The following is a 14,178-nucleotide window of genomic DNA, read 5'->3' on the forward strand; positions in this document are numbered from 1 at the left end:
GGACTTTGACACTTTGATTTCAAGGCTAGGGAAAAGCCGGGTGGGCGCAGCCAGCCTAGTAGAAGTTCGACAGGGAGGAAGCCCGAGCCGAAGGGAACAACAGTTGGAAGGGAACCCGGCTAGCATCTTGGGAATGCTGGCTAGAGGGGGCTTTGTGGAGAAAGTGGCATTTCAGGCCAGTCTAGGGTGTAGAGAACCGCTGAAAAAGCCGTTGGTCAGAGAGCAGGTAAACAGAATCATAGAGCTCTTGGTATGATTTGTGTAGGAGAAAATGTGGCTGGTGGTTGTTAGGGGTCAACAGAAGGGGCAGAGCCAATGGAGAATCGTGGCTCTCCCACGGTGGAAGGAGCCCAAGGCTGGGCAAGATTTTCCTTCCATAAAGATGGAAAATTCCTTGCATCAAAAGTGCTGACGCGGGGGGAGGGGGGGGCTGTGGGGTGGCGCCTGGGTGGCTCAGTCGGCCAAGCATCCGACTTTGGCTCAGGTCATGACCTCACAGTTCCTGAGTTCCAATCCCGCGTTGGGCTCTGTGCTAACAACTAGAGCCTGGAGCCTGCTTCCATTCTGTGTTTCCCTCTCTCTCTGCCCCTCCTCCACTCACACTCTGTCTGTCTCTCTCTCAAAAATAAATTTAAAAAAAATTTAAAAACATTAAAAAAAAAAAAGTGCTGAGGGGGCCTCTCTGGCTCAGTTGGTAGAGCATGTGACTCTTGATCTTGGGGGTAGATTGTATTTAAAATTAAAAACTTGAAAAAAAAAAAACTAAGAAAGGGAAGTGGTTGTATTCAATATTTCAGCCCAAATGATTAAACTGAGGAGCTCCCAGTGCAAAACTCATTCCCCATAGTTACACAACCACAATCAGAGCGCCTCCCCATTAAAGGGATTAATGATTCATTCATTCACTCAGCAGATGCTTATAAAATGTGGCATTGTTCTGCGTGCTGGGGATACAAAAGCTATAAGTGCAGACATACCCTTTGCACATAAGTGCAAAAATACCCTTCGTGGAGCTTAACGTTCTACTGACATGCAGAATGTAAAATTGATGGTTTGAATGTAAAGTTGCAAGACTGTTATGAGTCCTACCTACAATGCCTACCAGCCAGAGCATAACCGAAGATAAATTACCAAAGATCATTATTTTTTTTTAAAGCCTGTATTATTAGCTTCCATGCTTTAAGGAAAAAAAAATTTTAGAGAGTGAGAGAGCTGGGGGACAGGCAGAGCGAGAGAATCTTAAGCAGTCTCCATGCTCAGCACACAGCCAGGCTTGGGCTCCCACAACCCCAGGATCATGACCTGAGCCAAAATCAAGAGTTGGACCCACCGAGAGGTGCCTGGGTGGCTCAGTTGGTTAAGTGTCGGACTTCGGCTCAGGTCATGCTCTGGTGATCCATGAAGTACAGCCCCGCATCAGGCTTTGCACCGACACCTCAGAGCCTGGAGCCTACTTCAGATCATGTGTCTCCCTTTCTCTCTGCTTCTCTCAAAAATAAATAAACATTAAAAAAAAAAAAAGAGTTGGATGCACTGACTGAGCCAACCAGGCACTCCAAAGATGATTATTCTTGAGTCTTAAGATCTAATGGGATATGCTTTGCTAGGTTTTGGATTTGCTTGGGACTCATCACCCCCTTTCTTCTAATTTCTCTCTCTTGGAATGGGAATGTCTATCCTACCCCTGTCCCACCATTTTTTTTGGAAGTGAATCACCTCTCTAATTTTAGTTCACAGCTGGAGAGGAATTTTGCCTCAGGGTAAATTGTACCAGAAGTCTCACCTATATCTGATTTAGATGAGACTTAGATTATATAGACTTTAGAGTTGATGCTGGAATGAGTTAGACTTTGAGGGTTATTGGGATGGAATGTGTTTTGCATGCAAAAAGGTCATGAATTGGGGGGTGTTTAGGGGTGGAATATTATGGACTGAATGTTGGTGTCCTCTTAGATTCACGGGTAGAAACCCTAACACCCAGTGTGGCCATATTAGGGGATGGGACCTCTAATGAAGTCATTAAAGTTAAATGAGGTCAAAGGGTAGGGCTCTGATCTTAGTAGTTTGGTGTCCTTAGTACAAGAGACACCAGAGTGCTCTTTGTCTGTGCAGACAAACTGAGGAAATGCCTTGCAAGGACATGGGGAGACGGCAGCTAGAGTCCTGACCAGAAACCAAATCTGCTGGAAACTGGATTGTGAACTTCTAGCCTCAGGAACTGTAAGAAAATGAATTTCTGTTGTTTCAAACACCCACTCTGTGTTATTTTGTTATGACAGCCAAAGCAGTCTAATACAGTGGTGAGGGGTGCCTGGATGGCTCAGTCGGCTAAGCATCTGACTTAGGCGCAGGTCATGATCTCACAGTTAATGAGTTTGAGTCCCACATTAGGTGAGCTTGAGCCCCATTTTGGGTGAGCCCCGCTTCTCTCTCTCTTCCTCTCTTTCTCTCTGCCCCTTGTGGGATTCTCTCACTCCGCCCTTGCTCACTTGCGTCCTCTCTCAATTTAAAAAAAAAAAAAAAAAGAAAGAAAATTAAACGAACTAACTTAATTTGCATCCCTTGGATAAACACAATGTAGTTATGAAGTATTTATTTTTTTATATATATTGCTTATAGAAAGAGAATCCTGGGAAACATTTGTGGGATTATGGTAAAAAGGAATAAAAATTTGGATCAGGCAAACTTAACAATATGGGCTGACCATGAATGGATTCTGGCTTTAATGTGTAAGCTCAGTTAGAATGGCTTTAGTTTGCTTTGTTGGTTGAATGTAACCTGACTCAAAGGCGGCCTAAAGTTTAAATGCCAGAAATTTCTTCATATTTTGTAAAGATTCTGAAAGTATATGGAGTTAGAAATGCTAATGTGTAATTATGTAAAGCCAGTTTATCCATCCCCTAAAAATACATCCTAGGGTTTAAAAAAAAAAAAAAAAAAAGTGTCCCAGGAGCATCCAGAAGATAATCCCTTCAACGAAGCTGATCTGGCTGCAGAAAACTGAAGTATCTATTACAAGATTCTAGTGCTACATGTGAAAAGTATGATAACTTGAAGATACACTGTTAAGTGAATGATACATTCTGTAAACTCTAAAGGAACCGCTTAAATAACAGAGTTACACCTAATGAGCCAACAAAGGATATAAACAATCATAAAACATAGCTACTCCAAAAGAAGGTAGAAAAAGACAAAAAGGAGAGCAAAACCAGATAGAATAAATAACAAATTGCACATTATTTGAACATAACCACATTAATTATGAATGACCTAAATACCCCAATAAAAAGAGATTGTCAACTAGATTAAAAAAGAAAACAGGGGCGCCTGGGTGGCGCAGTCGGTTAAGCGTCCGACTTCAGCCAGGTCACGATCTCGTGGTCCGTGAGTTCGAGCCCCGCGTCGGGCTCTGGGCTGATGGCTCGGAGCCTGGAGCCTGTTTCCGATTCTGTGTCTCCCTCTCTCTCTGCCCCTCCCCCGTTCATGCTCTGTCTCTCTCTGTCCCAAAAATAAATAAACGTTGAAAAAAAAATTAAAAAAAAAAAACTAAACAAACAAAAACCTAGGTCTAACTATATGCTGCCTACTTTTTAAAAAAAATACTTATTTATGAGAGAGAGAGAGAGAGAGAGAGGGAGAGAATCCCAAGCACACTCTGCACTAGAGCCCAGTGTAGGGCTCGAACTCACAAACCATGGTAACATGACCTGAACCAAAATCAAGAGTCAGATGCTTAACTGAACTAGTCACTTTAAATACTGAAAACTCACTTTAAATACTGTCACAATTAGGTTAAAAGTAAACCATGTTGGGATGCCTGGCTGGCTCAGTCGGTAGAGTATGCGACTTGATTTCAGGGTTGTGATTTGTAGAGACTACTTAAATAAAAACTTTAAAAAAAAGTAAACCATGTTTTGTTTTTGTTTTTTGGTGCTTATTTATTTATTTTGAGAGAAAGAGAGAGACACACACAGCATCTGAAGCAGGCTCCAGGCTCCGAGTTGTCAGCACAGAGCCTAGTGTAGGGCTTGAACCCATGAACCCCAAGATCATGACATGAGTTGAAGTCAGACACTCAACTGACTGAGCCACCCAGACCCAAAAAATAAACCATATGAAATAGAGATATGAATGATCTAAAAAGAAAGGCCCAATTCAAATTTCTAGAAATAAGACATACTCTTGATGGGATTGATGGCAGAGTAAACATTGTTTCTTTTTAGTGTTTATTTATGTTTGAGAGAAAGAGGGAGATGAGTGTGAGTGAGGGGTGGGGGCAGAGAGAGAGAGACCCAGAATCCAAAGCAGGCTCTAGGCCCTTGAGCTGTCAGCACAGAGCCTCATGTGGGGCTTAAACCCATGGACCACAAGATCATGACCTGAGCTGAAGTTGGAAGCTTAAAGGACTTATCCACCCAGGTGTCCCTAGCAGAGTAGACATTGTGTAAGAAAAAATTAGTGAACTGAAAAGACACAGCAATACAAACTATCCAAAATGAAAAACAGGTGGGCGGGAGTCTAAAAACTAGGAGTTTACCCTATTCGTGTATGCAAAACATCAGTGAACTTTATGGCAAGGCAAAAGAAAGTACAAATTTAAGCATAATGAGGACAAAAGATTTTATTAAAAAGTGAAAAACTGTTCAGAGAACCTGAACTTAAAAAAAAAAAAGGCGGCCTTATGTTCTTGGCCAAGTGGCAAAAGAGGTATTGTGAGGAATGCCTAGGGGAAACTGCTAACTGCCCTTCACTCTCTGATCAAGATAGTGAACAAACAACAGTATTCTGGGAAGGTTTATAAAATATGAAGTAAAATGTATTACATATCTTATCAACCCAAGACATTGTTGTTATTAACATGTTAATCATTCCTCTTTTTGATATAATGGAATACAGCTATAACCGTTTATACAATGTCTTTGTTCGCTCAATCTAGCGTTGATATCAGTTCTAGGTCACTTTTGATTGGTCTTTCAACACTGGTCACATTTTCCTGCCTGATAAGTTTGTCAACTTTATTATGGGATTATGGGGGAGTAGGTACAACAGGGGAGATCAGGATATTTTTGCACTCTATTTATTTAGTTAATTTATTGAGAGAGAGGAGAGTGGGGGTGGAGGGGCAGAGAGAGAGGGGCCAGAGAGAGAGAATCCCAAGCAGGCTCTGCACTGTCAGTGCAGGGCCCAGCATGGGACTCGAACCCACAAACTGTGAGATCATGACCTGAGCCAAAACCGAGTTGGATGCTAACCGACTGAGCCACCCAGACGCCTCTCTTACAAATATTCTTGAAGTGCCCCTCTTACAAAGAATTGTTTTGGGATACATTGAGGTTACTTGAAAAGTTTGGTCCTTTCTGGCCCTGTTTTATTATTTGGTTAGTTAATTTCTTCCTGGCCCTGCTTTAAATCTGTTAAGCAAGACAAGATTGCTTATTGGATGGGATTCAGTCAACTAACCATGTGTATCAAGTGCCTACCCTATATCACATATTCTTCTAGACATCTTGTATACAGGGGTTATCAGAAGTTCCCTACCCTCATGAAGCTTATAGTCTAACTTTTACAGTGTATAACTTACATTCAAGACCTGACACTTGCGCATAAAGTTGATATTGTAATATGGTTTGTATTAAAATTGGTAACGTTTATACATGACCCAAGGTCTTTATATTCCATATCAAAATCTCGAAGAAAACAAGCGAAATGTTCTCTCCAAGTGATTCTAGTGGTGTTTACATCACTGATTTACAAAAAAAAATCAACTGCCTAAATGCCACTCAACTATCTTGTCTGACAGACACTCTACCTTTAGTTTCTCCCTGAGACCTGACCTCATGCCCTTTTTAGATCAGTTTTTCACCAGTAGACGTGGTCTGAACTTCTTCCTGTATTGTTTATGCCAGCCCCTGTGATTACCCCTGACTACATTTAACTAATTATACATATCAGATTCCAAAAATACTTTCCAGGCTGGTTACAGGCCTTCAGTAATTCCAGCACTAGATTCACCCTACTCTTCCAGAAACCCTATGCCTACTCTAGGTCCAAATCCAAGTCTCTCTGGCTTTGTGGAACATGAGATCCCAGTCCAAGGCTGATTCTATGAAGATCTACTTTTGTCTTCCTCGTGTTTGTAGGACTCAGAGTCCCTCTGAGTTGAGAGAAAATGGGAATAGATACCAGGAAGAATGTTGGGGTGGTTCCATCAATGAAGCAAAAGTTAGGGTTAGACAGGGTACTGCCTCCAAGGGGAGGCAACTGGACAGTTATCCAGGCATTTAGAACTTCAGATTCCCAGCATTCTGAGAATTCAATAATCAGGGAAGGGACAGGGAGAGCTAGGATGGAAGTAATCCTCTTCATTTGTGTTCAAATTGCCTACCTTACTTTCTCATGTTTTCGAAAATGACTACTGAGAGCTTTGTTGGAATGTATTTTGTTATTTAATGTGTAGGTTTAAATTACTAATTGTACTTGGGCTTTTAGTTCATTTTGCAAACCTGGTTTCTCTATCGTTTCAGGTCTAGAAAATTTTAAAAATCGCTTTTATGGTGACATTGTGTAATGCTTGCTCTTATTTTTAAATTGAACTTAAACTCATCAAAGGACATTAAATTATATTCATGAGTTTAAAATATTCATTTCTTTTTGAAGGACTTCAGTTGCCTGAAATAAAATCTAAAGCCAAAGAAATCCAACAGGGTAAACATTATATGATACTGAAGAATTTTAGAATTGAAGAAAATTTTAGAAAAAGAGAAAGAGGTGCACCTGAGGTTACTTGGAAAGTTTGGTCCTTTCTGGCCCTGTTTTATTATTTACTTAATTTCTTCCTGGCCCTGTTTTAATTCTGAATGGCTCAGTTGGTTGAGCTTCCAACTCTTGATTTCAGTGGAGGTCATGATCCCAGGGTCATGCTTGAGTCTCTCTCTCCCTCTGCCCCTATCCCCAGCTCACACGTGTACACTGTACACTCTCTCTCTCTAAAACAAAATTTAAAAAAAAAGAATCCACAAACAGGAAAAGTGAATATAGTGTGATAATGTTAGCCAGTGATGTAGGGCAGAAACTATCTCCTCTAAATTATGGAATCACTAACATGGTAATTAGGAATGTGGTTCAAGGTACCGTGTCTGAAAATGTACATCAGGTGTATTACATGACATATAGGTCAAATTAGAAAAGGTACATAAAGCTCTCAAATGTTCCTCATCTTCACAAACCTTTGTTTCACAAGAACTTTAGTATTTCGTTAAAGGAATTCCACAATTAGTGGATTAACAGAGTTTTATTTCTCTGTGATTTTACCTGCTAATGCATAAGGCAGAATGTACCACTGAAATCCCAGCCATGTTCACTGCCTTTTTTTTTTTTTTTAATGTTTATTTTTGAGAGAGAGACAGAGCTGAGCGGGGGAGGGGCAGAGAGAGAGGGAGACACAGAATCAGAAGCAGGCTCTGAGCTGTCAGCGCAGAGCCCGACACGGGGCTTGAGCTCACGAACCGTGAGATCATGACCTGAGCCACCTAGGTGCCCCACGTTCATTGCCTCCTGTTTCTCCTCAGTGTGAACTGACACATATTAAGGGTAGGGACTTTCCCACTATTGCCATGTCTCTACTCACTATAAGCTCCCTGATGAGCTATGTTGATCACTGATGACAGACAGAGTCAGTCTTCTAAAACTAGCCTCTGCACTCATGGGTTTTGTTTGTGTATAACCATATTATCAGCAAGACATTATTGCTCAAGGCTTTTCCTAGTTGAATGTACCAGGTTTTTTCTATGTGTTTTTCGTGACATAAAATAAGATGTAATTGACCACTGAAGGCACAACCACATTCGCTGCATTCATAAGGTTTCTCTCCTGTACAAATTCTCCATTATTTCCTGAGGGTGCACATCTGGCAGCTGGCTGTCCCACTAGGACCGCATTCCTATCTGCGAGGAGCCCACTGATGTTTAATAAGGTCTGAGGGATCGCGGAAGGCATCTGTGCAGTCACTGTATTAACAGGGCTTTTCCCCTGCATGAATTCACTAGTATCTAATAAGCTGTGACCCTCTGTGGAAGAATATTCAACCTTCACTGAATCTACATGTTTCTCTCTTGTGTGTATCCTCTTATGTTTAACAAGGCATGACATGTGGGAGAAAGCTTTCCCACATTCATCGCATCCATAGGGTCTCTCTCCTGTATGAGTTCTTTGATGGACAGTGAGCATTGTCTTTGTAGTGAAGGCTTTCCCACAGTCACTGCATTTATAGGGTTTCTCTCCTGTGTGAATTCTCTGATGTTTAATGAGTCCTGATTTCTGTGAACAAGATTTTCCACATTCAGTACATACGAAGGGAGTCTTTCCTGTATGAAATCGCTGATGTGCTATCAGGCACGCCTTCTGGCTGAAGGCCTTACCACATTCAGTGCATCCATAGGGTTTCTCTCCAGTATGAGTTCGTTGGTGTATAAGGAGATTGCCCTTCTGAATGAAACCTTTTCCACATTCACTGCATATATAAGATTTCTCTCCTGTATGAGTTTTCTGATGTAGAATGAGTTGTGATTTTCTGGCGAAACCTTTTCCACATTCACTGCACTGATGGGGCCTTTCTCCTCTTTCATTTCTCTGATGTATAATGAGTTCTGCCTTCCTGCAGAAGGCTTTGCCACATTCAGTACATCCATAAGGTTTCTCTCCTGTGTGAGTTCTCTGGTGTTCAGTCAGCTTGAACTTTCTGGAGAATGCTTTCCCACATATACCGCAGCCATGGGGTTTATTTCCTGTATGAGTCTTCTGATGTTCAGTAAGCTGAAATTTCCTGAGGAAGGCTTTCCCACACTCACAGCACTCATAGGGTTTCTCTCCTTTGTGAATTCGCTGATGTTCAGTGAGCTTGAACTTCTTGGAGAAGGTTCTCCCACATACACTACACCCATGGGGTTTTTTTCCTGTATGAATTCTCTTATGTTCTGTGAGCCGAGACTTCTTGAGGAAGGCTTTCCCACATTCAGGACATTCGTGGGCTGTCTCTATTTTGTGTATTTGCTGATGTTTAAGGAATTGTGACTTAGTGCTGGTGGGCCTTCTACTTTCATGGAATTGAATTTCAGTGTGAGTTTGCTTGTGATTAGCACTGAGAAAGGATCTCCCGTCTCCACCAGACTCAGCAGGCTCTTTGTCACAGCTTCTACTTCGGTTGATTAAGTGTGGTTTCAAAGTTTTTCCACGTAAATGAAACCTATCATGATTTGGCCTGAAAGGAAAATGACTTTTGCTCTGATGAACAGTCTTTCCACATGTGTTCAGTTCATAACACTGTTCCATCCTCTTCGGCATTTTGAGATTTTCTAAGTGCTGAGGCAGATGATCGTCAACTCTCTCAATTTCTAGGAAAGAAGACAACGGTGAATCTTTCCATGACCATCATATGGAATAAAACTGCTTCAAAAGTACTGTGGGGTGGGCTGGCTCTTTAGTGGAAAACTTTTAGTATCAACATAAAAGAAATTCCAAGCATATCCTTGTATACATATTCCTTATCTCTTTTTAAAAAAAGCTCTTAAAATTGTAGCTAAATACACATAAGGTAAAATTTGCCATTTTAACCATTTTTAAGCGTACAGTTCTGTGTCATTAAGTACAGTCACGCTGTGGTGCAGCCACCACCATCATCCATCTCTAGAACATTTCTATCTTCCCCACCTAAAAAAATTCTGTACTCATGAAATACTAACTTATCTGTTAGAAATGTTTAAAAACACAGTAATACAAATACAACAAACCAAAAGATGGCAGCTGTCAGTGTCATATAGGGTAAACTCACAACAGATCAAGAATTATCTGCTTTGTAAATAAGGCCCTGGAGACAGTAAAATACAAGGAAGTCACTAGCAGCATCAGATCACAGAGGCTGGAGGGATACCTGATTCAAAATGGTAAGAGACAAAATCCACTCATTCAATACATCCTTCTTAAGTGGCTACTACCATATACCAGGTATCATGTTAGTGTTGGAGAAATAAAAAAATACTCTTTATTTTCACTGAACTCCTACTCTAAGGATGGAAAGAGAAACAGAATAAACACGCAAGAAAAAGAAGAAAGTAGGCAATTGCAAATGTGACCCTAGTTGGAGGAAGCAAAGGGAATGAAAAGTGGAAGAAATCTGGATGTGTTTTGAAGAATGGATAAGACCCATTACTGGATTTATCTGGGGATAAGTAACAAGAGGAAATCAAAGCGTGTTCCTAAGGATTTGGCTTGAGCTAATGGGTAAGTGGGTGATGCCTTTTAATAAGATGAAGATGTTGTTCAAGTTCAAATAGGATGAGAACAAGTGCATTTTGAAGCACTTCACCTTTGAGGTAATTATTAGATATCCAAGTACAGACATGGAAAACCCAGTCAGATATATATGAAACTTGAGAGAGGTCTTAAATGGAGATATGTGGAAATCATCATAACGTAAAGATCACTAAGGTCAGAGTGTTAAACGGGATCACATTTCAGAAGGTCAAGACTGAAAGCAGATGAAGGCACAAGACTATGACCTTAGTCATTTCAACATACAGAGCTTTGGGACTCTGAGAGACTGCTGAAGAGACCCAAGCATCAACCACACTGATAGAGAAATAAGCAGACCCAGTGTTAGAACAAACATCCCAGAGACAAATCGGAATGTTGGATGCATAGAATCTGATTTCAAAAAAATTCTAACAGACTCCGGGTGCTCCCCTTGTTGCTAAAACACGTCATTCTTGTTCACTATGTAGACCATCATCAAATGAACTTTCCCAAACACTCTAACCTTTCTTCTAGGTGTGACACATTCTCATATGTTCCCACAGAAAGAGGGACATGATCATCCTTACAGACTTTTACAACATGCACAGTCTTCTCTACAAGCAGATCTGCTGCACCAGATGTGGGAACTGTCACCTTCTTCATCATACTGTACCTGCATGGAGATCATACACATTAACATGGAGTTAATACACATTAACTTTTGACTTACCCAAAACCTAACTATTAATAGTCTACTGTTGACCAGAAGCCTTGCCGATAACATAGACATTAACACATATTTTGTCTGTTATATGTGTTATATACTGTATTCTTATTTAAAAAAAAAAAAGTAGAGAAAAATGTGTTATTTAAAAAATCATAAATTAGGGGCGCCTGGGTGGCTCAGTTGGTTGGGTGACTGACTTCGGTTCAGGTCATGATCTCACAGTTTGTGAGTTCGAGCCTCGCGTCGGGCTCTGTGCTGATGGCTCAGAGCCTGGAGCCTATTTCAGATTCTGTGTCTCCCCCTCTCTCTACCCCTCCCCTGCTCATGCTCTGTGTCTGTCTCTCAATAATAAATAAATGTTAAAAATTTTTTTTAAAAAAATCATAAATTACATTTACAGAACTGTATTGGAAAAAAAATTGTGTATAAGTGGACCTGTGCCTTTTAAAGCTGTGTTGCTCAAGGGTCAACTGTAGTCCCTATGTTTATTATTTGCTTGAATTTTGTAGAGCCTTGAATTATAGCAAAAACATCTCACACAATCAAAAGCTTCATTTCTAAATATTACATGAAGATCTGTCCAATCTTTGCTTATCAAATCTTTGGTGTAGAGAAACACTTAACTTTGTTTCCCACTAATTTCAATCTCTTTTACTGTGTGTTAGGACTGTAGTTCATCAGCTTGGGTCACAATAGCACCCTTGGGGGGCTCTGCATAAAGACATGTGCGGGCCCTGAACCCTATTCTAATAAAACCCAACTCTCTGAGGAAGCAGCGTTGGTAAGATTATAATGAAAACTCCTTCAATACCAATCTGGCATTTAAGAAATCCTTGATAAACAGATGGAAAAGTGTGGGTCTCTCTCCAACCTGGCTACAATAGTTATTTGATGAAGACATAAATGGATGACCAAGATGTATTTTCTTCTTGTACAAGGAGGAATGAAAAGCAAGCCCTTGACACAAGAATAGTAAAGAAGCCTCAGGTACCACCAAATCATAGAGATATAGTATCTTTAGGAGTGGCTGGTTAACTGGGGCCAAAGTACAATTCAGAGAAGGAAGATAATACTATATTTTTGTTTAGCAATAAACTATCTCATGGGAAGAATTCAAAGTGAAAATATATATTATTTGAGTGGGAAGAACAAACAAAAGTAAAAATATATATTATTTGAGTGGGAAGAACAAACAAAAAATGACGTACTTCTCCCTGAGTTCTTACCTTACTTGATGCATTGTCAACTCTCTAGAAAATGTTTGACTTTGTCTTTCACAAAACACTTGCTCATCATGCACTCTCTCTCTACCATGTTTGTTACACACTCATCTGTTGATCCCTGACTGTCCAAGGCTCTTGTTTTCTTTATCTGGACCCACTCCCCAGGAGATCTCATCTGGTCCAAATTTCTTTCTCTGCACCTCACCTCTCCCTGACCTTTCCAGGTACATCAAACTGCAACAGAGAGCCCCACTTAGATGCTAACAAGCACATCTAACTTACAATCTCCATTATAGAACTCTTGACTTCCCAGCCCAAATCTCCTCCTCCCACATATCTTCTCTATCACAGTAAATGACAGAAGAGTCACTCTTCTGATGACTCATGCTAAAAATTCTTAGCATCATCATTCATCTGTCTCCTTTTCTCACCCCATGTTGTGGGTTGAACTTGTTCCCCAAGGAGATATATTCAATTGCTAACCCCCTGGTACCTGTGAATGTGACCTTTTTTGGAAATAGTCTTTGCAGATATAAACAAGTTAAGATGAGCTCACTTTGGATTAGGGTGTGACTAGCATCTTTATAAGGAAAAGGAGATTTGGGACACAGACACAGAAAATATACACGGAAATGGCCATAGGATGACAGAAGCAAAGACTGGAAAGGTGTTCCTACAAGTCAAGGAAGGCCAAGAATTTCCAACAACCACCAAAAGCTAGAAAGAGGCAAGAAAAGATTCCTATTTCGACTCTGGAGGGAACATAGCCTGTCAACACCTTGATTTCCAACTTTTAGCATCTAGAACTAGAAGGTAAATTTCGGTTGTTTTATGCCAGCTAACTTACAGTTATCTGTTAAGCAGCCCTAGGAAACTAAGATACCTGATATCTATTTTGATGGCAAATTCAGTCTTTATATATATATATATCTCCAGAATCTTCTATCACTCACATCTCAAGCCTAGGGAAGCCCACCAATGACCAGGTCTCCTATCTGGCTTTCTGCTTCAACTTCTGCCCTATTCCAGTCTACCCATAGTCAAAGTGACACTTCCAAAATATAAATTATATCTGTCACTGCTATACTATAAACTTTGTTTCTCAATTTACTAGGAGTAAAATCAAGTCCTCAGAATGGACTACAAGGCCCTCCATGACCAACCAACCTATCACCACTACTCCATTGACTTCATCTCCAGTAATTTTCCCTCTTGCTCACTCTGCAGTATCCACACAGGCTTCTTTGATGTTCCTCAGACACATTCTTGCCTCTGGCTCTGCACTTCCCATTCTCTTCATTTTTCACCCAGGAAACCTACTCCCTGTCACTCATCCTCTGCTCACAGGCGTCTTGTAGTCCACAGACATTCCTATTTGTAGAAGGGCAGACCCCATCCCTTCCACCCACTGTTCCGTGATGCCAACGGATTGGTGTTCACAGCCCTTTTCACCACTAGACATAGTTTCTGTGTACTTTTCCTACTTCTTAAATTGTGATAAAATCCACAACACAAAATTTATCATCTTAACCACTCTGAGTTTACAGTTTAGTGGTATCAAATATATTCATAATGTCATGCAACCATCATCACTATCCATCTTCATAACTCTTTTCATCTAATAAAATTGAAACTCTGCATGTTTACTTTTGTTATATTTATGCCTCCCCCTTTCTGAGAGTAGAGACTTTAGGTCTTTGAAAGAAATAAAATTTCTGTGTCATGGATGATAATAGGGTCAACTGCAACTAACTGTCATCAATCTATGGGGAGACAAGGGAAAGCTTTAGGGACAATAATCCATTAGCAAAATCTAAGTTAAATTAACAAAGAGTAGAATTAACAAATATACAAAGGAATTACAGTAAAGCAGACAGGAGGCTTTATTTAGGCTAGGAACTGAGAAGAAGAAATTGTATCCTAATTAAAGAAGAGGAACAG

At 40.4% G+C, this 14,178-nt stretch overlaps 1 protein-coding gene across 1 annotated transcript in view; it reads right to left on the minus strand.

Annotated features, from left to right (window-relative positions):
• The window catches only part of LOC115503226 (zinc finger protein 613-like), a 45,661-nt gene that overhangs the window by 21,747 nt on the left and 9,736 nt on the right, over nt 1–14,178 (minus strand). Inside the window, 1 exon segment of the mRNA XM_030299309.2 lies at nt 7,795–9,389. Within this exon segment, the coding sequence (XP_030155169.2) occupies nt 7,795–9,389 (1,595 nt within the window).

Source organism: Lynx canadensis, chromosome E2, assembly GCF_007474595.2.
Source record: "Lynx canadensis isolate LIC74 chromosome E2, mLynCan4.pri.v2, whole genome shotgun sequence".
Taxonomy (NCBI): Eukaryota; Metazoa; Chordata; class Mammalia; order Carnivora; family Felidae; genus Lynx; species Lynx canadensis.